General features: G+C 51.7%; 1 protein-coding gene across 2 annotated transcripts in view; it reads left to right on the top strand.

Annotated features, from left to right (window-relative positions):
- Positions 1–23507, top strand: part of LOC117031495 (germinal-center associated nuclear protein) — a 40577-nt gene extending 17070 nt beyond the window's left edge. For both annotated transcript variants that reach the window (XM_033122004.1, XM_033122008.1), the window contains exons 15-29: positions 2812–2943; positions 3267–3380; positions 4581–4733; positions 6015–6212; positions 7881–7949; positions 8023–8169; positions 10054–10204; positions 14534–14789; positions 14884–14981; positions 15785–16175; positions 17144–17401; positions 17876–18005; positions 19465–19671; positions 21200–21353; positions 22374–23507. In XM_033122004.1, the coding sequence (XP_032977895.1) occupies positions 2812–2943; positions 3267–3380; positions 4581–4733; positions 6015–6212; positions 7881–7949; positions 8023–8169; positions 10054–10204; positions 14534–14789; positions 14884–14981; positions 15785–16175; positions 17144–17401; positions 17876–18005; positions 19465–19671; positions 21200–21353; positions 22374–22532 (2617 nt within the window). In that variant the 3' untranslated portion in view covers positions 22533–23507. The remainder of the gene's footprint in view (positions 1–2811; positions 2944–3266; positions 3381–4580; positions 4734–6014; positions 6213–7880; positions 7950–8022; positions 8170–10053; positions 10205–14533; positions 14790–14883; positions 14982–15784; positions 16176–17143; positions 17402–17875; positions 18006–19464; positions 19672–21199; positions 21354–22373) is intronic.
- The last annotated feature ends 1930 nt before the right edge of the window (positions 23508–25437 follow it).

Genomic DNA, 25437 nt, shown 5'->3' with positions numbered 1-25437 from the left:
GTTTTATAACTTTAACTCTTAAGTTTAGGTATTTGGTCCATTTTGATTTCATTTTTATATATGGTATCGGGTAAGGATCCACCATCGCTGTTTTTTATGTGGGTGTCCAGTTTTCCTAGCACCAATGTTAAAAAGACTGTCCTTTCTTCATTGAATGGTCTTGGCACCTTTGTTGAAAACCAGTTGACTGTGTGTGTGAGGTTTTACTTCCGGGCTCTATTCTGTTCCATTGGTCTACATGTCTGTTTTTATGTTAGTATCACACTGTTTGGATTTCTGTAGTTTTATAGTAACTTATAGTGAATTTTGAAATCGCGAAGTGTGAGTTCTTCAACTTTGTTACTCTTTTTCCAGATTATTTTGCTATTTAAGGACCCTTGAAATTTTGTGTGAATTTTAGGATGGGTTTTTCTATTTCTGCAAAAAATGCTTTTAGGATTTTGATAGGGATTGCATTGAATCTGTAGGTGGCTTTGGGTACCGACATCTTAGTATTGTCTTCTGATCCATGAACATGGGGTGTCTCTCCATTTGTCTGGATCATCTCAGCATTGTTTTGTCATTATCATTGTACAAGTCTTTCATCTCCTTGGTTACACATATTTTTAATTATTTTATTATTTTTGTTGTTGTAAATGAATTTTTCTTAATTTCATTTTCAGGATGTTCAATGCTAGTGTACAGAAACACCATTGGTTTTTGTGTTCTGATCCTTATATTCCAACCTTGCTGAAACTTGCTTATAAGTTCTTATAAGTTTTGAGTGATTCCTTAGGATTTTCTCTATACCGTGCTTCCTTGAAAATAAGACCTAGCCAGACCATCAGCTCTAATGCGTCTTTTGGAGCAAAAATTAATATAAGACCCAGTCTTATTTTACTATAATATTAGACTGTGTATTATAATATAATATAGTATAATATAATAAATATAACACTATGTCGTATGATATAGGATGTTATCGGTTCTAATAATATAATACAATGTAATATAATACTGAGTCTTATATTAATTTTTGCTCCAAAAAACGCCTTAGAGCTGATTGTCCAGCTAGGTCTTATTTTCGGGGAAACATGGTATAAGGTCATGTCGTCTGTGAATAGACATAATTTTCTTCTCCAGTTTGGGTGTTCTGATTTTTCTTGTGTAATCACTGACTACACGAATGAAATGGCAAAGGTGGGCATCCTTGTCTTGCTCCTGATCTCAGGGGAGGAAAAGCGTTTAGTGTCTCACCACTGAGTGTGTTATTTGTGGGTATTATCATGTTGAGGAAGTTCCCTTCTATTGCTGATTTATTATTTTTATCATGAGATGGTCTCGAATTTTGTCAGATGTTCCTTCTGCATCAGCTGAGGTGATCATGTGGGTTTTTCCCCCTTCACTCTATTAATGTCGTTGTATGACATTGATTGCTTTTCATTTCTTGGATCATCCTTGCATCCTAGGAATAAATCTCACTTGGTAACATCGCGTAATCCTTGAATGTACCGTTGACACTTGAACAACACGGGTTAGGGATGCCAACCCCCCTGCAGTCAAAAATCTGCAAATAACTTGATTCCTCAAAAAACTTGACAGTTGGCCCTTGGCATCCGCAGAGCCAACCAACCCCAGATCAAAAACAGTATTTTCGACCCGCAGGTGGGAATCTGCAGATGTAAATATGAAGGGCTGACTGTACTTACTGAAGAAAACCTTGTATAAGTGGACCTGTGCAGCTCAAACCTGTGTTGTTCAAGGGTCAAATGTATTGCTTAATTTTGGTTTGCTAGTATTTTGTTGGGGATTTTTACATCAGTGTCCATAAGGGATATTGGTTTGTCATTTTCTTGTAGGGTCTTTGTCTGGCTTTGGTGTTAGACCAGGGCAGTGCTGGCTTCATGGAAGTGTTCCTTCCTCTTCAGTTTTTTTGAAGAGGGTGAGAAGGGTTGGTGGTAGTTCTTTTTTAAGCAATTGGTGGAAGTTATCAGTGAAGCCATTTCATCATTGGCTTTCCTTTTTTGGGAGGGGTTTTGAATATTGAGTCAATCTCCTCACTAGTTGTAGGTCTGTTTGGATGTTCTATTTCTTATGAGTTACTTTTTTTTTTCTTTTTTTTATTTTTTCTATAGGCTGCTTCATGACAGCCAGGGCAGCTACAACTCCTTTTTTTTTTTTTTTTTTTTTATTTTATTGGGGAAGGGGAAGAGGACTTTATTGGGGAACAGTGTGTACTTCCAGGCCTTTTTCCCAAGTCAAGTTGTTGTCCTTTCAATCTTAGTTGTGGAGGGCGCTGTTCAGCTTCAAGTTGTTGTCCTTTCAGTCTTAGTTGTGGAGGGTGTAGCTCAGCTCCAGGTCCAGTTGCCATTTTCTAGTTGCAGGGGCGCAGCCCGCCATCCCTTGCGGGGGTTGAACTGGCAACCTTGTGGTTGAGAGGAGGCACTCCAACCAACTGAGCCATCCGGGAGCTCAGCGGGAACTCAGCTCAAGGTGTCGTGTTCAATCTTAGTTGCAGGGGGCGGAGCCCACCATCCCTTGCGGGATTCGAGGAGTTGAACCGGCATCCTTGTGGTTGAGAGCCCACTGGCCCATGTGGGAATCGAAACGGCAGCCTTCAGAGTTAGGAGCATGGAGCTCTAACCGCCTGAGCCACCGGGCCGGCCCCTTATGAGTTACTTTTGATAGATCGCTTGTTTCTAAACATGGGTTTAATTTTTATGCTAAAAGTTGAGTAAGGTTTTGCCCCTTGCCAGCGTTAGAAGCTTAGTTGCATGCTTTGCTTGGCTTTCGTCGGTTCTTTCACACTACTGTCTGCTTTGTGCTCTCTAGTGTCTCCAGTGCCACAATGGAGGAGCTGCTGACAGCTGCAACCTCGGGCATTTTGAGGCACATTGCAGCTGAAGAAGTGACTGAGGAGAGGGAGCGAAAGGAGGAGGAGAGGCGTCAGGCTGAAGAGAAGAGGTGAGTGTGTGTTGTCCTCGCACGTGGGTGTCGGCGTGTGTGGACACAGCAGGAACCCAGCCGGGCCTGGGAGGCTCTTGTGTCCACAGCACCCGGCACCCGTGTCAGACCTGCGGCCCAGGGAGTGGGGGGGCAGGCTGAAGCCGCACACACCTGGGAGCAGCAGCGCCTCCCCAGCTGGGAGCCGGGAGCTGGAGTGGGGGCAGCTATGTGGCCTGTCGGTGGGATCAGAGGGTCAGATCCCCACTTGTGAGGTCATGGAGTATGATGCCGTTTATCTTTATTCTCAAACATGACCCTGGTGCTGTTTTTTTAACCCTTAGGTTGAAACAAGAAAGAGAACTGGTGTTAACTCAGCTGAGCCAGGGCCTGGCTATAGAGCTGACGGAACTGGTGGTGGCGGAAGGTGTGAGGGAAACCTGCTCCCAGGAGTTCAAGTGAGTGACGTGGGGGATCCTGCGGTGAGAGGGGTCGGCTGGCGGTAGGGAGAAGGGCCCTGTGGTCGGGCTGTGCCGCTCGGGCTAGCTGGGTTTCGCACTGGCCAGGGGCGCGCCTTTTCGAGAGCCAAACACTAGAGCGCCGTCCTATAAGGTTTTCCCTGCAGAGAGGGCCTCACTTTCACCCTCGTCCTCACTGTGGAGCCTGCCCTGGGTGTGGGGACGTGTCTGCAGAGGAATTTCCTGGCAGTGTCCACACGAGGTTACGCTCCTTAGTTTTTCCCAACCAGGAGGTCCTTTCTCTTGTTCCATATGTTAGAAGATTTCTTGGAGCTGGCTCACTTGAGAACTTAATTGATTTCAGTGCCAGGCTTCAGGAAGGAAAAATTCAGGTGTACAGGGAGACCGGGCCTCCTGCTCGTGCTCCCTGAGACAGCCTGAGGGGCCGACGTCGCAGCACCAAGCACAGTCCCCAGTGCAGAAGTCTGTTGTGTGATGAATATTTCCTTCATCTCCATCAATTGGGAATCCATTTCCCTGTTGACTGTAAATGAGAGACCTGACAAATGATGGCCGCGTGTTTCTGTCCTCAACCCCAGGAAGGGGTGCAGGAGGTATGCAAACCCGGACACGCTGAGCTGCAGGGAGCCTGTGGCCCTCCCTGGTCCCAGGAGACTCCGCTCCACCCCGAGAGCATGGCTATTGGAACTGCAGATTCTTTGATTTTGTGACTCCGTGTATTTGATTAAAAAGTCCTCTTTGCTCCCTTGGTGGATAGAGTTTTGTTGTAAAAATCTCTCTTTTAGACACTGGTTTATGTGAGGGCAGCTCTGTAGACCATAGGCTGCCTGCTCTCCTGTGCTTGAGACACTTCCATGCAGACATCAGAAATTGCTGATGAGAAGCTGTTGTAGTTGTCTTAATGGTCACTTAAAAACTAAGAGTTCTAATTGTTTTATTAAGATAAAGGTTTGTCCCTGCAATGTTTACAAGGGCCCTCCCGGCCTGTGACTCAGTATCCTGTCCCCTCTTGTTCTGTGTGTTTGTGTTTGGGGACTCTTTCCAGGTGTCTCACACCTGAAGCACATCTTGCAGCAAAGATGTAATTACGTTTCAACACAGCGGCCTCCTGTCCTTTAAGGCAGGCTCTGAGTGTGGCCCTGGGGGCTGTGTCCCCACCCTGATAGCCCTGTCCCCCAGGAGTGCCGTGGAGACAGACCAGAGGGTCCGCCTGGCCCGTTGTTCTGAGGACGTCTGTGCCCAGCTGGTGGACTTGTTTCTCGGGGAAGAGATTTTCCAGACGGCCAGGGAGACCCTCCAGGAGCTGCAGTGCTATTGCAGCTGCCTCCAGCGGTGAGTCCTGTGCTCTGGACACAATGCTCATGCACACCACTGTCGGTTGGCAGAGCTGGTGCTTCCAGGAACTGCCAGTCATACACGCGCACGTGCGCGCGTGCACACAGAGCACATTCCTTCCTGAGGGTGTAAACTCGGGTGAGTAAGGAGTTAGATTGGGGGGTTGTTCGTGTTCGACAAATACTTATAGGGTGTTTTCTGTCGCTCACCCCCTGTGCTAGGCACAGAGCCGTGGCTGTGAACAAGCCAGACTATCGACAGCTGTGTGCACCTGTGTGCACCGCGTGGGTCATTTTCCAGAACATAACTGATGATGCTGAAAAGCAATTCTCAGGGAATGCGTACAGCACGCGAGAGTGTATATTCACACTAACAGATGGTTCTGGATTTACACATAGTACGACCCTAAAGGAAAGAAGGGCCCTAACGGGCACACAGCATAGCACAGTGGTCGCCTGTGGGAGCAAGAGGGCCCACGGGTGTCCCAGTGCTGGTCATGCTGCTTCTCCACTGCACGGAAGGACGTGTGACTCATCATTGGTCCTTGCTGGGTGGTTATGTGTTACGTACGTTGCGTGGTGATTCAGTTCATATAAAACTGAAGTCAGTGTGTTCTTGGCAGTTGCCACTGTCTGAAAGGGATCCCACGAGAGCCCGTCTTCCTCCTTGGAAGCAGCGATTGCCCGTGTGCCAACCAGACACCTGGCGTGGTGGTTCTCAGCACGGCTGGCAGCTTGCTCCCTGCTCTGTGCTCAGCCTTTCCATCCTGCACGTGGGGAGGGTGCAGGCCTAGCCACAGCAGCGTGCCAGCCATGCCAGTGTTGGCAGTGGCACTTTATGTGACCCACCTGACCCCTGGTGCTGGACTCTCACGTGGCTCTCTCTCTGCCTGTAACAGGGCGGCAAGGACCGTCCCGGTAACACAGCGCACGCGTGTCTGGAGACAGGTTCCCGTGGTGGTGTCTGCTGGGCAGAGGCTGTGTGTTCTTCGTGTCTGTGTCCGCGGTGCCAATTGGGCCTTGGAGATGGGTCAGCAGTGTGGGTGCTCGTCACCAGGCGTTTGCTGTCGGGCCTTCCCCAGCCTGAGCTTTCATTTTTAAACTTTTCTTCGTTGAGTTTTAATTCTGACTGATTTCTCAGTTTGAAGACTGTTGCTGAAAAAGACTAAATGTATTATCAGAAAACGTGTCCCTGTGTTAATGTTGCTGGAGCGAGTTTTCGCATTTGTCCCTGAGGTACCTTTAACACCCCCGGTGGTGACCAGCTGTGTGTCCCCAGGTGGAAGGCGGCCGTCACCGCCCGCAAGAAGCTGAGGCGGCAGATGCGGACCTTCCCTGCGGCGCCCTGTTGTGTGGATGTGACCGGTCAACTGAGGGCACTGGCGCCCAGCGCAGAGTGTCCCATTGCTGAGGGGAACCTGGCCAGGAACCTCCTGAACCTGGGCCACGCGGGGAAAGTGGGCATCTCCTGCACCAGGTCAGTGCTTGGCTGCGTGCCGTGTGTGGAGCGACCTGGGTGGGGTCAGCGTGAAGACAGCAGTGGGCTGGGCCTTTGCGGGACGCCTGCCCGGCGCTCTGCACGCGTCCTGCTGTGCTTTAGTCACGTGTGTGCCTGTCCTGAAACACTCGGGTCCTGGTCACTGGATTTGGTCGGGATACCCCGTTTCTCTCCTGGTCTCTCTGGCTTAAGGACACACCATGTCCTCTCTCATCGGTGGGGCCAGAGGTCACTGTGGCCTCATTCCCACTCCCCTCCCTCTGCTTCTGGGTCCTTCTGCGTCCCTGTCGTCCCTGCTGCCGCTTCCCTCACACCGGCACCCCTGTTTTCCGCAGCAGCGTGTCAGTGACTCCACAACCCACCCTCCTCTGTCCCCTCTCATGGGCCTCTGTCCTTGTGGCCCTCAGCCTGGCCCCCCTGCCGCTCCTCCCGTCACTCGAGCATGTCCGGCTCCTTGGGGCCCAGCCCAGGTCCTTGCTTGAGCTGTCCGATGCTGCCCTTCAGGGCTCGGCCTCCCTCTGAATTCAGGCCATGCCAGTGTCACCCCTTGAGAGGGGCGGCTGAAGATCACAGGGAGGGGCCATAGTAGTGCCTGTCTGGGCCTCGTCCTCCGGAGCTGTCACGGGACGTTCCCTCTGAAATGCATCTCCAGGCTTTCTTCTGGCTCTGACACACTGCGTCTGGCTGCTTGGGTGCCTGAGGGCCGGCTCTGCATCTGGAGGTGGGGGGTGGCGGCGTGCACTGCTCTCGACCTGCTCTGGTCAGGGCGCGCAGGCTTCTCTGGCCACGGCAGCCTTGGTGCTGGCCTGGCCGCCTCCTGCAGTCGCAGCTGCCTTGGCTGTGTCCCCCGACCCCTCGCGCTGCCCCTCCCTCCTTGTAACCTGTTTGTGTCCTTCACGCTGACAGCCCTCTGGTGCACCCCTAGCCCAGGCCCCTGCCTTGCATTCCAGACCCCTGACCCCAATCCCAGCTCAGTGTCAGCAGCTAATCTTCCCAGAGCCTCATCACCGTGCTGCCAGCCTGTCTGCTGGCTTCCGCCCTTTGACCCTATACCCAGTGTCCCCATCACGGCGAGTCAGGTCACCTGACATGTCTAATTGGCGTCCCTGTGCTGCTCCCTGAGTCCTTGCCCAGGCTCTCCCCACCCCCCCCACCCCACAGCTACCTCCCCCACCCTCCCTGTGCTCGTGCCCTACACACAAGGCCCACTTCTGCCCTGGCATGGCCACCCTCTGCCCTCCCCCAGAATTTGTCATTCTCTCTTGGCGAGGCCACCCTGCCTTCTCCCCCAGAAAGTGTCCGGTTGTTTGCCCTTATTTCCTTTGCCTGTGCTCACGTACCCCCTTCTCTGACCCCCGTGTGAGGTCCCTGTGCTTGCTACGCTGCCCAGACAGTGTGCTCTCAAGGGCAGTAGTTTGCCTCGTCCTGCTGCTGTGTGTCCCGTGACTGGCACACAGCAGATCACTGCCTGTAGCTGTGGAAGGAACAGATCCCCTCACTAATTTGCGCTTTAGCAGAAAAGGTATTCTTGGTCTCCTAAATATTTCCCACCTGGACACATCCCTCCAGATGTCAGCAGATTCGTGTCTGGTCCCTCTTGTGGTGCCGAGCTGGCCTCACGTACTCAGCATCACTGTCCCTTCGCAGGCTACGGTGGCTCAGGAGCCGGACAGCACACCAGATGAAGGTCCAGCACTTCCACCGGCAGCTGCTGAGGTCAGTACGCCCACATGTGTGCTGCCCGCCAGGGGCTTGCTGCCCGCTGAGCCGCCCTGCTCTGTCCCTGCAGTGACGCGGCATGGGCGCCCCTGGACCTGCCACACATCGTGGCTGAGCACCTCCCTGGAGGGCAGGAGCATGTGTTCTGGAAGCTGGTGCTGCTGTTGCCCAGTGAGGACGACTACGGAGAAGAGCTGTCCCCAGGGAGTCCTGGCAGGTCAGGGCGGGTCCCCTCTGGGGGTTTGATGCTGAGACCACGGGGTGGGCGTAGGGGTGGGGTGGAGCCAGCAGGTGGGGCTGCAGCCCTGTGACTTGGGCTGGCAGGCGGGCAGGCGGGCGGGCGTCAGGGCCGCGTATCCTCCTGCACATGGGATCTCTGACATGGAGGTTCCGTTTCGCTGCTTAGTCTTGCAGTCTGTTTTGTTTGTGATTTGAAGTTCACACTTGAGATTCACACGTTTGTTCTGTAAACTTGGCGGTAGTCTTTGTCCATTGCATTTAAGAGATGATCGTTATTTAAAGCTACGCTGGGCGTGCTGATCAGAAACTGCTTCATTTTAGAGCCTTGGGGAAAACAGTTTAGTTTGTCTGCTGTATTTCCATTTTTTTCCCCTTAGGAAGATACTCTGGCGTTTTCAAAAAGAAATTGAAAATTGATACGGCATTATTTCCTATAATCAAATTGCTTCCAAAAACCATACAGTTAAAGCAACTACAAAACATGTTATTTCTCTTTTTTTTTTAACAGCCTTCCTAAGATGTAATTCATATATCATAAATTTCACCCACTTAAAGTATCCATTTCACTGGTTTTTAGTACATTCACAGAGTTGTACAACCACCACCACTATCTAATTCCAGAACATTTGTTCACTTAAAAAGAAACCCCATAGCTGCTAGGAGTCACTCTCCACCCCACCCTCCCTTGCCTCAGCCCTGGCAGCTACCCTTCTCTCTGTGTCTGCGTTTGCTCGTCTGGGCCGGTGTGGCACCTCCCACTCAGCATAAACATTTTCTAGGTTCATTCCGGTCTCAGTTAAAGCGTCAGTCCTTCCTTACTGTCGGTTCGTGCCGAGGGACGAGTTTCCCATTCTGTTTGCTCATCAATTGATGGGCAGTGGGGTTGTTGCCACTTTTTGGCTATTGTGAATACTGCTGCTGTGCGTACTTGTGTACAGCGTTCACGTGGACACATGCTGGCAGTTCTCTTGGTGATACGCCTAGCAGTGGAATCGCTAGGTCAGATGGTAACTGTGTATGTCTCTGAAGATTGGCCAAACTTTTCCTCAGTGGCTGTACCATCTTACATTTCTGTCGGCAATGTCTGAGGGTATGAAATCCTCTAAACGCATTATAGTAGTACCTCGGTTTTCAAACGTCTCTGTTGACAAACATTTCGGTTTACGAATGCTGTAAACCGAAAGTAAAAAAATGGAAAATGCTTCGGTTTTTGAACACAGAAGTAAAAACAGAAGTAAATGCTTCGGTTTTTGAACACGCCTCAGAAGTCGAACATGTCACGCGGCTTCTGCAGAGTGCTAGATCCTGAGGCCTAGCTGTCGGCTGTTTTCGAACATTTCAGAACTCGAACGGTAATCCGGAATGGATTACGTTTGAAAACTGAGTTACCATTGTACTTTTTAAGCAGGAGCACAGGTAGGTTAAGGAAAAAGAAAGTCATACGTCAAAGCTGAGTAAAGGTGGGTTGTGGTGTTTTAAAAGTACTTAAATGATTCATTTCTTAAAGCAGGTATCCTCTAATTTGCTAATTTCATTAGAAAATATATGTCCCAAGAATCCTTAAGGTCTCAGCCATGAGAAATCTGATTCTGTTAAACATGTATGTTTGAAACTAAGGACCTTTTTGTTGCTCCGAATCTCAGTGCTTTAGAATCTTAAATCACATCAGTGCCATGAGTGCCCTCTCCTCTGACCCCAATAAATATCCCCGAAGAGTTCTGTCCAGGTCAATATCACGGAAAGATTTGTGTCTGGATTTATATCTGTGTGATGTTTCTCTTTCTAACTTTTTTCCCTGAAAGACTTTATAGTTCCTGTGTAGAGTTAGATTCTTCTTCAAGTGCTGTTCTTTTCTTCACAGAATTCTAGCAAACTGGTTGAAGGTCAAGTTCATGGGAGGTGAAGGCTTTGATGACACGTGCGGTGGTGCTGGTGGGATTCAGACCCTCGGGCTGTTCAACGCGCTCAGCAGCAAAGGGAACCAGACCATTTCTTTCAACGTGTGTGTCAAAGTGAGTGACAGTCACTTCATGTGTTTCCTACTGTGACTTCCTTACTCCCACTCACTCCCAGACGTCACTGGGATCGTGAAGTGGTTCTGAAGAATGTGGCAGCTCCTGGTGTTTGGTGTGAGATGCCAGTCTGGAGTCCAGGAGCACGGTGAGCTTTCACTGTCTCTGGTCATAGATCCCTTGGAAACCTTGGTGACAGCTCAGTGCCAGCCTGCCCAAGGCATCGGTGCTCTGTGCTGTTCTGCTGTCCCGAGCTCTGCTTGCCTCTGGCAGTGAACCCGAGACAGGAGAGGGTGTTGCACAGGAACGCTGTGACGGCAGCAGCTCCCAGGGCTCGCCGGTGCCGTCCCCTTGTTCAAACAGCTTCCTGACACATCGGGTCTTTGCAGAGGATTAATGGGTTTTAATCTATGCGCTTTTCACGTAAGCTGGACCCCAGCTACCGTCCAGGTGCGGGATGGGACACTGGAGGTTAGTTATTTGTGCTTTCCGTTCAGGTTCTCGTTGTTCTGCACGTGTTCACACCACTCTGATCCCGGCTGGTTCCCTGAGAGCGTCCTGTCGAGTGAGAACCTATTTCCTCATTAGAGTCCAAGCTGCATCAATGGACTGTAGGGGGCAGTGTATGTGTCTCGCAGTCAAGCCACATGCGTCTCTTATTTACTTGGAAACGAGCAGTGCAGGGCGGAAGGCGTGGGCTTCGCTGTGGGCCCATCGGTCCAGACCACCGCTGCCTGGCCCGCTCTGAGCCTGGGCACGGAAGCTCCATGTGTGCTAACCATCCCCCAGCCTGGCCAGGCTGCTTGCTCGGGAGGCCGCGCTCCCAGGTCCTGGCTTGAAGGTAGCGCCGCTCAGCTCGCCGCTCTCCTCACAGCTCACCTCACGGCTCGCCCTGGTCACCTGTACGGGACACTCCAGTTCTCTCTGTCCTCAGAACTTCTTCAAATTGCAGTTTGGCTATAGGGATTTTGTGTCTTTTGTTTTACCATTTTAATACCGTTTATTGTATTTTATAAATGGAGCAGAAACACATACGAAACTTGAAATACAGGGAAATGTGAACGAGGAATGAGTACATAAGGGCCACGCACGCTGTCACACTCGGAGGTCACGGCTTGTCCTGCCTTGGTGCATGCTCTTCCCTTTTCTCCTGGGATTTCTCAGACTTCACCCACTGGACAGCGTTTGTTGTTCCTCTTGCCTTTATTAAAATTGTATTCAAAGTAGCACTGGCCTGTACTTGAAAAGTCAGCTCGCGCCCTAATTGCAAGTGACAACCAGTGGCCCCGCCCCTCCTGGCCCCTCCTCCAGGGCTTAACCGCAGTGTCTCCCTGGGTCTGTGTACATGCTTCCATTGCTGACTCAGTTGACTGCTGTCATACTCTCCACTGACTTCCTCTGGAAGTAATGTGTTTCCCCGAAAATAAGACCTAGCTGGGCCATCAGCTCTAATGCTTCTTCTGGAGCAAAAATTAATATAAGACCCAGTCTTATTTTCATATATGATATGATATGATATAAAAGACTGGGCATGATATAATATAATGTAATATAATACAATGGTATAGTATAGTATAGTATAATGTGATATATAACACCACGCCTTATGTAATACAAGACTGGGTCTTATATTAATTTTGCTCCAAAAGACGCATTAGAGTTGATGGTCCAGCTAGGTCTTATTTTCGGGGAAACACGGTAGGTGTATGCTTTTTCGCTACATAACAAATTCCCCAGACTTAGCAGCTTTTCAGAGAACAAGCATTTCTCATGTCCAGGTGTGTGTGGCTCAGCGGTCTAGGTGTGGCTTAGTGGGGTCCTCAGGCGCAGCGTTTCTCATGAGGTGGAAATCAAGGGAAATCAAGGCCAGGGCTCTGGTCTCATCTGATAGTCCAATGGGGGAAGGTCCACTCCCAAACTCCTGGTGCTTGTGGGCAGAATTCACTTCCTTGTGTGCTGTGGCCAGAGGCCTCCTCAGTTCCCTGCCACACGGGCGTCTCCACCAGGCAGCTCACAGACGGCGGCTTCCATCAGCTGTGCCACCTAATCTTAGAAGTGACATCCTGCCACTTGGTCTGTTGTGTCTTTTAGAAATGAGTCACTCGGCCAGCCCACACTCGGGGCGGGACTGGCAGGTGGGGATGCGGGCTGTCTGGGGAGCCCTGACCCCCTCACACCACCCTCTCCCTCAGCCCTCCCACCTCCTGGGAGGCTCTGTCGGCACTTTCCATCACCTGTTCATTAGTGGGGTCACGTTTGGATGGCTGTCGACTGCTTTTTCCCAGAACCAGCAAGTGTTCTGGGGCCGCGTTCCTTCATTTTCTCTGCGGGTGATACTTGTCTTCTTTTGTGACTTACGTCGTCTTCAGTGTATCTCTGTTTTCACCCCAGTGTGCCACCAGACAGGCTGTATGTGGGGTTTTCCAAAGGCCGTCACTGCCCCTTATCCTTGCCTCTGAGCAAGTGCCATCCTCCTGCTCCCCTTGGGGCTGACAGCATGTCTCCGGAGGTGGCTGCCCCTGCGGCCTCCGTACCGATAGGCTCCTGCTCCTCACCTGTAACTCCATGAAGTCGGGTAAATTCCTTGTGTTTTTGTGCCACATGTGGATGGACACTTTTACCTATTATCCCCTCTTCACCGATGTGGAAACTGAGGCTCAGAGATCTTTAAGTAAATTGCCTCGGGCCATACGGCTCTGTCGGGCTGGTGGTGTCCTGAGGGCTCGTGACGGGCCTGATACTTGCAGGGGTTGCTCAGTACTGCTGTGGACAGAGCAGTGACACTTAGTGTCTTGTCTGCCAGAGAAAGGGGCGCAGCAGGAGGGATGTCCTGAGTCCTTGCCTCCTGCGTGTGTCACCCCCACACGACTCCTCACTGTGGCTGGGGGCAGAGCTTTGGCTTGAGCGTTCCTTGCATTCCGGTTTGGCTCCACTGTCACCTAGCATCCAGCGTCGCTGCTGGGACTCTTCCGGCTCCTTTCTCTGTGGCCTGGCTTTGTCTCCCTTGGAAGGCTGCTCTCTGTCCCAGGGTTCTAGAAATCCACTTTGTGTGCTTGGTGCCAGCTCCCCACACTCATCGTGCTGGCCGTGGTGGGCCCTTGCAGGCTGGAGACTTGTTTGCTTCTGGGACGTTTTAGCATCTTTGCAACACGTGCTTTGCTTCTCTTTTTTCTGTTCTGTCTCGAACCCCTATTACACAGATGTCGGGTCTCATCAGTGACCCTCTGAGTTTATCACCCTTCCTATACTGTTTTCTATCTTATTTTTTATATTGTGTTCTGGGCCATTTCTCTGACTTTGTGTCCCAAATGTTCTGTTGAATTTTTTATTCCATGCATATGATTCGTTTTCCTTGTCTATCCTTGACTTCGTCATATCATCTTGTGCCTATTTTTGGAGACATCATCTTATCTCTCTGAGGAAATCAGGAGTTCTGAGACCTTTCTAAGTTTTGTTATGTTCTGTGCATCATCCATTTCTTGTTCTCTGTTCTGGTCTCTCTTATGTTGGAGGCTCTCCTCAGACACCTTACCTGAGGCTGCGTGCCACACCTGAGTGCGGCCCTGAAGGGCCGGCCACAAGCTGTGTGTTTGGGCTGGAGTGCAGGGTAACTGAATGGCAAGCTATCCTTTCTGGGGGGACCTCCATATGTCAGTATTTGGGATTCTGTGCCCTGGGCTGTTCGTTTGCTCTGGACAGGAGTTGCCTCCTTCTCGGGCAGCCACTGGTGCTCTCAGGGTAAGGTGGGGGGTGCCCAGTGCCCTCCACCATGCTCACGGATGCCCCTGTGTCTGGTTCTTCTCAGGATGGGCTGGCCCCTGCCTAGGGGACAAGTTGCATTCAGAGACTGCCTGCAGGTGGGTGGATGACCTGTAAGGCCATTGCTTTGTGTGACTTGTCCCTCTGGGCCCTGAGCCTAGTTTCTGGATCTTGGTGCCACGAGGTCTGGGTGCTCTGGGCTTTTGCAGGCTCAGCCAGCCTGGTTCCTTCTGCACCACTTTTGCATCCCCTCAGGTGTGGCTTCCTCTGCATCCCCAAGCCAGTGATTGTCCCGTCTCCACGCTGCTTTCTAGAAACAGGCTGGAATCCCTGCTGGCTTGCTGCGCTTTCCTGTCACTGTTTTTGTAACTGTTCAGGGATAACTGTTAAGACTAAAGGCTCACCCCCAAACACAACTCTAGCGGGAGGCTGAATTTCTGGCGTTGGTTCCTGGCTCATGAGGGGCTGGCCCAGAGCGCGGTGGGGTTTGGCCGCGCTGCCTCTGGGGCTGACATTCCCTGCTGATTTGTGCCCGGTGCGTCCATCCTGACGGTCTGGGTGCCCTTCCAGGTGGCCCACGGTGCTCTCAGCGATGCGGGCCTGGATGCCGTGGAGACGCAGAAGGAGCTCCTGGGCGCCAGTGGGCTCATGCTGCTGCTGGCCCCCCGAGCGAGGAGCAAGGACATGGCGGAGGACACGTACTGGCTGTCGGCGCTGCTGCAGCTCAAGCAGCTCCTGCAGGCCAAGCCCCTGTGGCCTGCGCTGCCGCTTGCGGTTCTCACGCCCGGCCTGGGCGGGGTTGCCGTGCAGAAGGAAGTGGAGGACGGTGGGTGAAGGCTTGGGCCTGGGTCTGAGCAGGATGGCTGCGCGGGGTCGGGAGCAGAGACGGGACAGGTGACCTCCCTCTGTTTCTTTCCAAGGTCTGATGCTCCAGGACTTGGTTTCAGCCAAGCTGATTTCAGATTATACTATCGTGCAGATTCCTGACTTCGTTAACGACTTACAAGGCACAGACAAGGTAAGGAACCAAGGCTTAGGGGGCATGGATGGTGAGGGGCCAGGGCTTAGGGGGCACAGACAGTGCGGGGCTAGGGTTTAGGGGGGGCACAGACGGTGAGGGGCCAGGGCTTAGGGGGCACAGAGGTGAGGGTCCAGGGCTTCGCGGGCACCGGCAGTGAGGGGCCGACCTGAGACTTTGCTTTTGCCCCCGTTTGCTCTGTCTTGAACTTAGTGTGTGTTCCTGTTTGCGTGTTAACTTTATTTTTGAAAGGTAACCCACAAATATAAACAGAAATAAAAATAAAGAGTAAATTTGCCCATAGCCCTACTAGATACAAAAAATCAAATTGTTCTTATTATTTTTGTAGAGGTTTTATCGTTACAGATTTAAAATGTGACTGTTCGTGTGTCACATCTGAAGGTCAGACTTATAAGTTATTTTTGTAGTGCTGTCCTTGGAACAGATGAAGAAATCACATTATCAGAAGCTGCCTTAAAAAAAGATGTAGCTGCTGACAATTACATTTAGGGCAAGGAGTGCCGGGAATTAAGACAAAACCGTAGGTAGAAAGATAGCTAAAGGACATGAGAGTCCGGGCATGTGGGAGGGTGTTGTTCCTTACCAGAGCTGGACCATGCCATGTCCCTGTATGCACTTTGGGTCAGGTTGGGACTCGGAGCCCCTCTCCTGTGGTCCCCGTGGCCCTAGTAGGCCACATTCCACTGCAGCAGGTGGCTCTGGTGGCAGCTGTGGGCGGGGCACCTTCAGGTGGCACCTTCTGAGCAGCAGCTCGACTTGTCTGACCAAGTCTCCCTCTGCAGGTTTCGCAGGCCGTGCAGTGGCTGGTCTCCCGCTGCCCCTGTACCCCTGACCTTTGCTGCCAGACCATCATCCAGTACGTGGAAGATGGGGTCGCCCGTGAGTTTAGTGGCCGGTTCTTCCGTGACCGAAGAGAGAGGCGGCTGGGGGGCCTGGCCTCGCAGGAGCCCGGTGCCATCATCGAGCTATTCAACAGTGTGCTGCACTTCCTGGCCTCTGTGGTGTCCTCCGAGCAGCTCTGCGACCTGTCCTGGCCCGTCACCGAGTTTGCTGAGGCAGGGGGCAGCGGGCTGCTTCCTCACCTGCACTGGAACGCCCCAGAGCACCTGGCCTGGCTGAAGCAGGCTGTGCTGGGCTTCCAGCTCCCACAGATGGACCTGCCGCCTGCGGGGGGTACGTGCTCATGACGAGGGTGGGGTCCCCATCCCTTCCTTACTGTACTGACCTCTCGGCAGGCGTCGTGCACCGGCGTGAGGGTCTTCCATCTGTCACTCTGTGCCCCGTTCTTGTGCGGCACCTGCCTTTGGCCTTAGGAGGCAGAATGAGCCAGGTTTTGTGGAGTGACAGCTGTTGGCCCTTCACCACCGACAGCAGCCCAGGGTCCACGCAGCCCCCAGAGGAAGGTGGCATGCGGTTCTGGGGCAGCCTGACCCCAAGGCCTGGAGTTTCTGAATGGACAGCATGTCCTCTCCTGCCTGCAGCCCCGGGGTGAGGACTGGGCAGTCCCGTCCCCACGCTGCTGGCTTTCTGGGGCCACAGCACTCGTTGGTCAGAGAACCTCTGCTGTGGCTCGGCTGTGCCTCCTAAGCCTCTGGGCTATTCTGGTACAGACTCCTGGGTCGGGGCTGGCTGCAGATGCTGCCCCTTCCCTCACTGATGCCGGGAGGAGGGAAGGAGGCTGTTGGCTGCTCGTGTGGCACAGCACACGGCCCCGGCAGGGCCCCTCTCCTGTGGGCACAGAGAATAGAGGCCTCAGGCACCCTTCTGAGTTTCTGAACCCACGCGCATCACTGAGGGAGCCCAGAGGGAAGCAGCACGCACCCTCTGTGCAGGCTCGTCGGGCTCCCCAGGGGAGCCGAGAGCTCACGTCTGACCTCCCCTGGGTGCTGGGGCTGTACAGTCGGAGCCCCAAGAGGACCTTCGTTGTGAGTTAGGTCCGGGAAGACTGCGTCCCCTTACCAGGACACGGGAAGGGAGGTGCTCCTTCCTGAGCAGCTGTGGGTCCATTCACTCGGGTTCCAGAGCAGACTTCTCAGCTCCACGGTCACCTTCTACATTAATACAGAGTGAAGTCCGTTTTGTGGACACGTCTATCTGTCCTTTGGCCAAGTCTTGCAGCTCACGAGGTGCTTTCTCTCCAGCTCCCTGGCTTCCCGTGTGCTCCATGGTCACCCAGTACGCCTCCCAGATCCCCAGCTGCCGCCAGACGCAACCCATCCTCCACTGCGAGGTGCAGAATCTGCTCGGAAAAGCCTACAGCAGGTGGAAGAGCAAGAGCCCTTTCCCGGGCCAGGGGGCAGGGCCCTCGGTTGCTGAGATTCCATGGGACGACATCATTGCCTTGTGCGTCCACCACAAGCTGAGGGACTGGACACCCCCCAGGCTCCCCATCACGTCAGGTAGTTAATGCGTGGCGCTGCTGTGGGGCTGCCTCCCCGGGAGACTCCACTGGTCCAGTTCAGCAACGAGAGATGTTTACTTGGGTTTGTTCTTTTCCTGTGGGTCACCGTCCTCCATTTCCTTAGCACTCCCTCTTCAAGCCAGTGACTTCCAGTGACTTGTAGACATTGGGGAGAGCTAAGACCGATCTAAGAGAGTCTGTACTCCCCCTGGGCTGGCTCTAAGTTAGAATTCTGCGGCTCCGGACAGCCTGCTGCCATTGCAGTCTGGAGTCTGGGCATGAGCCTGTGGACCTGGAAGGGTTCACAGGTGCCGGCAGCGCATTTGGCTCAAATGGGAGTGACATATTGTGTGAGTTCAGTCCGAAGGGCTTGTCCTTCAATCAGGGAGTTTAAGTAAATGTCAAGTGGTAACCTGTTGCTTTTGTGATATTAGTTTCCCTTCTTTTTTTTTTTTTATGTGTGTTTTCTCAGAGGCACTGAGTAAAGATGGCCAGATATGTGTATATTTTTTTAAAAAACATTTGAAAAACTACGATGTTCCTTTGTCGTGGGAACAAGCCAGAATGCAGACGCAGAAGGAGCTCCAGCTGAGTCAGGAGTGGTAAGAGCTGTGTTGAGTGTGTGTTTCTGTCGTCCCCACAACCACCCACTAGAACAGACCGTGTTCTCCCAAATACACAGATTCCTGTCCTGTGCTCAGAACCCCGCCGAATGTGGGCGGGTTCTGACAAATATGCGAGGACCAGCTCATTCCCACGCAGTACAAACTTGTTGAGCAGAAAAAAGCTGGCATGTCCCTTCATTCATCAGATGACCTTGACCCTAAAATCATAACATAACCAGAGAGTACAGATACAGATAGCTGACGTCTCCTCTCACTGACAAACCTGGTTCAAAAATGCTAAATAAAATGTGGCAACAAACAGTGTTGAGTACAGAAGAAAATTCACATGTAAGCTTTATCCAGGTGTCACTGCAGACAGCAGACACCTGTGTGTAATCGGGGCCGTGATAAAAATACGGGATCATTTAGCAGGTGTTGCCATGCTGTTGTTAAAATTTATACCCATTCCTGATCAAATTTCTTAACCAAACTTTGGTAAAAACACTACTTACTGTAGCTTGATAAGGCTACCTACCATAAAACTGCCAAAAAAAAAAAAATTGTGCTTCTTGGTAAAACATTAGAAACACTGAAGTCAGAACCAGGCTGAGCTGTCCCTGATGTCCTACTGTTTACTGTTGTCCCGGAAACCCTGCCCAGTGCAGGGACACAGACACAGCCACATCGGCATCGAAATGAAGGAGAAACCGTCATTTCCAGACAGTAAGACTGCCAGTTCAGGAAAATCAGCTGAGTTCAGGATGGTGATCAGACAGATCCAACTACAAGATTCAGGAGCCGTCAATTCCCAGGACCAGGACAGGAGCCAGCCCTGTCGGACACTCGAGGGCACGGAGGTGCAAAGAAAGCCTGACTCATGAGGGCCAGCTGCCGTGTAGATGGGAGGATGCAATGCTCTCACGATGCCCGTTCTCAGACTGCACAGTCAGGGCGTTTCTAATAAAAACCCGGCAGGATTTCTCCCGTGGTTCGACAGTTCTAAAACTCATCAAGATGAGAAAGAGGTGTAGCACTAGCCGAGAGTATTTTGAGAAGAACAAGGAAGTTCTCTGTCTGTCAGCGCAACATAATAGGAAAGCTCCCATGGGCGAACTGACCAGAATAGAAAGTCCAGCACAGAACTGTGTGTGACACAAGGACCGTGCCGAATTAGAGAGACGGGTGGGAGAGGGCAGACCGGCATCTGTTTAGAAGAAACATCAGCTCCCATCTCCCACTGTCTGCAAATGTTAGTTCCAGATGGACTTAACAGCTAAATAGAAACAAGAACCTTGCTAACAGTAGGGGTGATACAGAAGCTGTTGACATCCCTGGCCCGGGAAGCAGGGAAACCCCTGGAGGCCTCGGCCCTCAGCCCTGCACCCACACTCTCCTGGTGGACAGGAGCTCTCTTCCCATTGCCTGACCATAAGCGTTTCAAAACATGTACTTACAGCTTGGGGATGAAGCCTTCGCATCCTGCTGGCAAGTTTTCCACTCCGTCATCGCTTCACGGGCACCACAGAGGGAAGAGGAGTGGGGAGCGAGGCCCAGAGGGGCAGGGGCCCAGCACGGAACAGCTGATGTGCGGGGCCTCTGCCCAGGAGCTCCTGGCCCAGCGTCTGTCCAGCCGTCTGCTGCTGGAGCGAGAGGACAGCAAGAGGTGAAGTCTGTTCCTTCTGCTCATGGTGTGCAGTTGGCCGCTCCTGCTGGAAAGCCGGTCTCCTGCCGTTTCTCCCTACTGTGGCCGTTCCCCTCTCCACTCACCACCCTTTACTGCATTCTCCCTGCTCCAGTCTTTCCCAGCCTTTCCTGCAGCCCCTCTGCCTCCATGTCCACTCCGCTTAGGATCACTGTGGCCTGCACACAGCTGCCTGACCAGGAACCCCGTCCCCAGCTGCGGCCACACCTGTGTCCCTTAGTCCCTCTCCTGCCCTGCTGGCTACCCCCCAACCCCGGCTGCCCCTGCTGGTTCTTCCTCTTCTCCCAACTCCCCCCATTCTGGACCTTTCCTCTGACAGCTGTACCCAGTCCCCCTCCCCAGTGATTTCATCCAGTTTCATGGAGTTTTAAATGACACTAATATTCAGACCTCCCAAGTATGTATGTCAGACCCTGGTTTCTTTGGCCTCCAGATGTGAACAGCCCGCTGCCTCCTTGCCACTCATCTCAAAGCCAATATCCCAACTCCGTCCCCAACTGTCCCCCAGAGGTCCTCTGAGCTGAAGGTGGCCCAGGCCCAGTGCCTGGGAATCATCGCCCCACATCCAGTCCATCCACAGACCCCCTTGGCTCAACTCAGAATATGTCCAGAATCGGGCCATTTCTGCAGCAGACCGCAGGCAGCTCTGCAGACCCAGGCCTCTAAGTGGGAAGCACCGGCCCTGCGACTCCTTTGCTCACAGCCTTCCGGTGGCTTCCTCCCCACCCCGAGTCTAAGGCTCTACATGACCCCATCTCCTTTCTGACCTCTGCTCTTTCCTCCAACAGCTGGGCCTCTGCGTTAGCAGTTCCTTTGGCTCGGGGCTCCCTAGCACCCCTCCTAACCGCCCCCTCTCCCCAGGCTCAGGCTCCCCTTGCACTCATTCCACTGTGCACTCAGCCAGGCCCTCCGTGCCCATCTCTGCTGTGCCCTCCTCCTCTGACCACGTTGCCCTTGTCCACGCCCTCGCTGAGGCCTGGCCATGTCTGTCGTTGTGGTGCGGTGCCGCTGTGCCCGGGATGGTGCCTGGTGTGTGTGGGGGGTTTCAGAATCTGCCAGAAGAGGGAGTGCACAAGTCCTGGATCAGCTTGTTTCTCCTGAAAAGACAATTGTGTGGAGCGTATAGCTTTCAGGTGTGTGAGGTGGCAGCGGGATACTATTTGGAATTCTAAACTATAAGCAGCAATCCATACATCTGGGGGATCTAATGCGAGATAAAGAACTCAACAGTAAAATCAGAAATAAGCCAGAGAAATGAAGCAAAGGAGAGAATGACAGTGTGAAGTGTTCAGGTCAAAGCAGTTGTTTCGGTAAGTGCTCCCTTCCTCGTGAAGTGGAAGTCAGGTTTAAACCCAGAGAAGACACTGCACTTCTGCTCCTCAGCTGATGGCGTAACTCGTTCTCTCCTTAGTGGGAAGTGAAGCTTGAAACAGTTCCCAGCGTCTCCGCGGAGACGTGGCTGACAGGTTCTGACGCTCTGGTGTTTCAGGTTTGACCGTCAGCTTCAGCAGTGCTTGTCTGAAGACACGAGTGTGCGTGCAGATGCACCTTCCCTCCCCCTCTACCTTCCTCAGACCCTGCTGTCCATCATGCCCCAGACTCTCACACCTGTGCGGAAGACCGCTGCAGCTCCCATCCTGCAGGTGAGGGCATCTGATTACAGGTAAAGACAGTGGCTGGGGAAACAAACGTCCTCATTCATCGTGTGATATTAACATGACCAAGAAATTAGTAGCTTAAAGTAGATGTTCTCTTAGACTTAATCTGTCAGTGTTACAGAGGCCCAGCTTCTGAGATTCTGCTTATAGAATGAAGGAACAATGGGGCTGAAACGAGTGTAACTTAACCCATTGCCGTGCTCACGTGCCTGGGGCTGGAGGTGGGTAGCAGGTGATGGCCGTGCCTGCTGCTTATGGAGCCATGGCACCACCACACCCCCCTTTCTGGGGTTCCTTTTCCCTGAGGAGGGTAAGCTCCCCCAGGTGGGTCCAGCTGGTGTGTGGAGAGGTGCTTTTCAGACCCGAGTTGCTCCAAAGCTCAAGGTCTTTCTACCTCACCGTCCTTCCTTCAGTGGTAAAAGAAGCCGAACCAGAGTTTCAATCACAGATATTGAATGCTGGGCTGACATTAGGAAGCCCTTCAATACAGAAGAAGAGCAGATTCAGACGGCATACTGTTTCCAGTTATCAGTTTGGCAGATGCCTTAAGAATGTTTGTATCCTTTCATTTAACAATTCTACCCTAAAGAAATTACTGTACATGACAAAAATTCATGCGTTTTTATTCACTGTCGCATTAGTTATGCTGCATAAAAGTGGAAACAACCTGCACACCCAAAGATGGGAGTCTGGTTAAGCAGTTACAGTAAACGCGATGGAACTGCTCGTAGCCTGTGGCACTGATAGTGCATAGAAATGACGGGCACTGCAGGTTGTCACGATAGAACCAGAGGAGAAATATCCCATGTGTGGATTTGGATGGCCCCAGCTGCGTGTGCTGGAAGAGGCAGGAAGGGCCTCTCAGAGATGCCAGGAGGGGGCTCTGATGGTCCCAGCATACCCCAGATGAGATTTTTCACATGAGCCAACCTGGTGCCTTCAGAGAGAATATATCTTGGTTTGTGGACACCCCCAAGCTATTTTTAGTTTCTTTTTCACTCATAGAATGAAAGGAGAAGGGACCAAGTGCAGTTGTCAGAGGCAACAGGCACATCTCTGAGTGAACGACTGCGGCACCTGGAAAGGCTGATCCAGACGTCCAGGGAAGAGGAGGTGGCCTCTGAGCTCCATCTCTCAGTGCTGCTGGACATGGTAGACCTCTGAGCTGCGGGCCCGACGGGACTGTTATTCCGGACGCTTGGTGCACTGTTGGCAATGTGACTACTAGTCATGTAAATAACCATTTCACTGTCTAACGGTCTGGCTGGCTTTGAGTGTCTGCTTTCATGATCTCCTCAGAAGCTCTGAGGAAGTTTGCAGCTTACATTGCTGTGGGTAACAAGCTGTCATTCGTTGTCCTGGCGAGGCTGCAGTCCCCGATGTGCCAGAGATCTGTACTGTAGGGATGTCTGAGGCCCAGGGGCCCTGCCCAGCAGGCCCAGCCAGCTCACACGTGGGAGCCCACACTAATCTAAGCACAGCTCTGCGAGTGGGCGCGTCTATGCCCAGACTGGAAGTGGAGGACGAGGGCACAGGGTGGGGTGAGAGCACAACTCCTGGAGAGGAGTGAGAGCGGGGTTGAGGAGTGAGAGCGGGGTTGAGGGGTGAGGGAGAGTACCTGAGGACGTGATGAAATCCCCCAGGTACCAAGTGAGGAGACAGGCCTTCCTGGGACACCCTGAATGCTGTGGGAATCGGCTGTCAGGGGATATTAGGTAGAGAAGTTGAGTTGGTCACATTTTCTTTTAAAAATGGCGTATGGGGAAGGCCAGCGATGCAAGGCAGGGATCATAAAGCGGGTGCTACAACCGTCCAGGTGAAGAGGGAGGGGACAGTCCCGAATTTGCTAAAGCCACATACAGAAAGAGGTGCTCAGACGTGGGGGTGCTGAGTATGACCGTCAGTATCAGGTTGGCGCTCAGCACCTCCCTGCTGTAACCCTCCGTCCCCTAGTCTGCAAGAAGACTGTTTCATGCCTCCTCGTTCTCTTCAGACCTCCAACAGGAACAGAACTTCCTCACCCGCCCACATCCCCACCAAATCCACCAGCCAGTCCTCCCAGAACAAACACCTTCAACTCTTCTCTGGTTTTCTTCAGTGATCAACTCTTTGCTTATCAATAAAGACTTTCAAACAGTGGTACTGCATAATTATCTGTTGATTTCACAAGAGATGCAGAGTTAGCTCTCAGCAACGTGTATCGCCCACACTTAACGTGGCTCCATGTCCTCTCCTACTAGTCTCCCAAATGTTTAATGTTGCATTCAGAGCTCAGCCCAGTATTGGCTTATGGTTACATCCCTCCTCGGTGCAACTTTCAGTTTTCCTGGAGTCATTTGCCTTGTTCCTTTCTTTGCTTGGTTTTCTGTGTTTCTCTCACTACACCTGGAAGTGTCTGCATCAGGTAATGCGCTAGCTCTACTTTCTCTTGGAGATGACCTTCTGTAAAGCCCCACCTTTCCCACGGCTTGGTCGTTTCCTAGATTCCCAGCCCTCTCTCCCTTTTCTTTGGTTTGCTTTCTCATTTTGACGGAGCCCATGTTTTAGCCCCCTACTAAGCTTGCCCATCTGAAATGTCTTTATATCGGCCGTTATATTTGATTCATTGTTTGAATGAGAATAGAGTGTTAGATTGGAAATCATTCCTCTGTATTGGCTTTTTGTTGCTGGAAGTTTCTAAGATCATTTCTAGCCCTGGTGTTCTCGAATTTCTCAACACGCTGGATGTGTTGCTCCCCCTCTCCTGTCCCTACCCAGTTTATTGTGCTGGGCACTCGGTAGTGGTTTCTTCCCTGTAGTTACTACTGGGTCACCAACTACTGCAAACAGCAGCTTCAGCTGGGAAGGATTCAGCTGGGCAGCTTTCTCTTGGGGTCTCACAAAGTTGCAGCCAGTCATTGGTTGAGGCTGCAGGCATCTGAAGTCTTGACGAGCTGGACTTCCAGGACAGCTCACTCACATGGCTGGCAGGTGATGTGGCACTGCTGGCTGGGGGCTCAGCTGCGGCTTTTAACCCGAGTGGCTATATGTGACCTCACCATGTGGCTTGGCTTCCTCAAGGGTTGTCGGACTCCTTACGTGGCATATCAGGACTCCAGGGGCAAGTGCTGCAGTGAGCAAAATGCAAACCCAGCTTCGGAAAACTCATGCAGGATCATTTCCCCCCTGTACATTTCCCCCCTGGTTACAAGCGTCTGGTTACAGAGTCAAGGGACGGGACATGGATCCCACTTTTCGATGGGGACAAATGTTAATACAAATGTAGAAAAGCATCTTTAGAAAATAATCTGCCTGGAACCACAAAAGACCCTGAATAGCCACAGCAATCTTGAGGACGAAGAACAAAACTGGAGGCATCACAGCCCCTGATTCAGACTGTACCACAAAGCTATAGTGATCACAACAGCATGGTACGAGCATAAAAACAGACACATAGACCATGGAACAGAGAAGAGAGCCCCGAAATAAACCCACACCTATGTGGTCAATTAATCTACGACAAAGGAGGCAAGAATATACAATGGGGTAAAGACAGTCTATTCAATAGATGATGCCAGGAAAACTGGACAGATGCATGCAAAAAAATGAAACTAGGTCTACTTACACCATATACAAGAATAAACTCAAAATGGATTAAAGGCTTAAATGTAAGATCTGAAACCATAAAACTCCTAGGAGAAAACATAGGCAGTAAACTCTCTGACATCACTCTTAGTAATATTTTTTCTGATATATCTCCTCGGGCAAGGGAAACAACAAAAAAAAGGACTACATCAAACAAAAGTTTTGCACGGTGAAGGATACCATCAAAATGAAAAGATAACGATTGGGAGAAGATATTCATTAATACATCTGATAAAGTGTTTATATCCAAAGTAAAGAACTCATATAGCTTAATAACAAAAAAACAAACTGATTAAAAAATGGGCAGAGGACCTGAAGAGACATTTCTCCAAAGAGGACATACAGATGGCCAATAGACATATGAAAAGATGCTCAACCTCACTAATCATCAGAGAAATGCAAATTAAAACCACAATGAGATACCACATATCTGATGTGAATGGCA

The sequence above is a fragment of the Rhinolophus ferrumequinum genome, chromosome 2 (genome assembly GCF_004115265.2).
Source record: "Rhinolophus ferrumequinum isolate MPI-CBG mRhiFer1 chromosome 2, mRhiFer1_v1.p, whole genome shotgun sequence".
Classification (NCBI taxonomy): Eukaryota; Metazoa; Chordata; class Mammalia; order Chiroptera; family Rhinolophidae; genus Rhinolophus; species Rhinolophus ferrumequinum.
The sequence above is the reverse complement of the archived record's forward strand: the minus strand, read 5'-3'. Positions and strand labels throughout refer to the sequence as shown.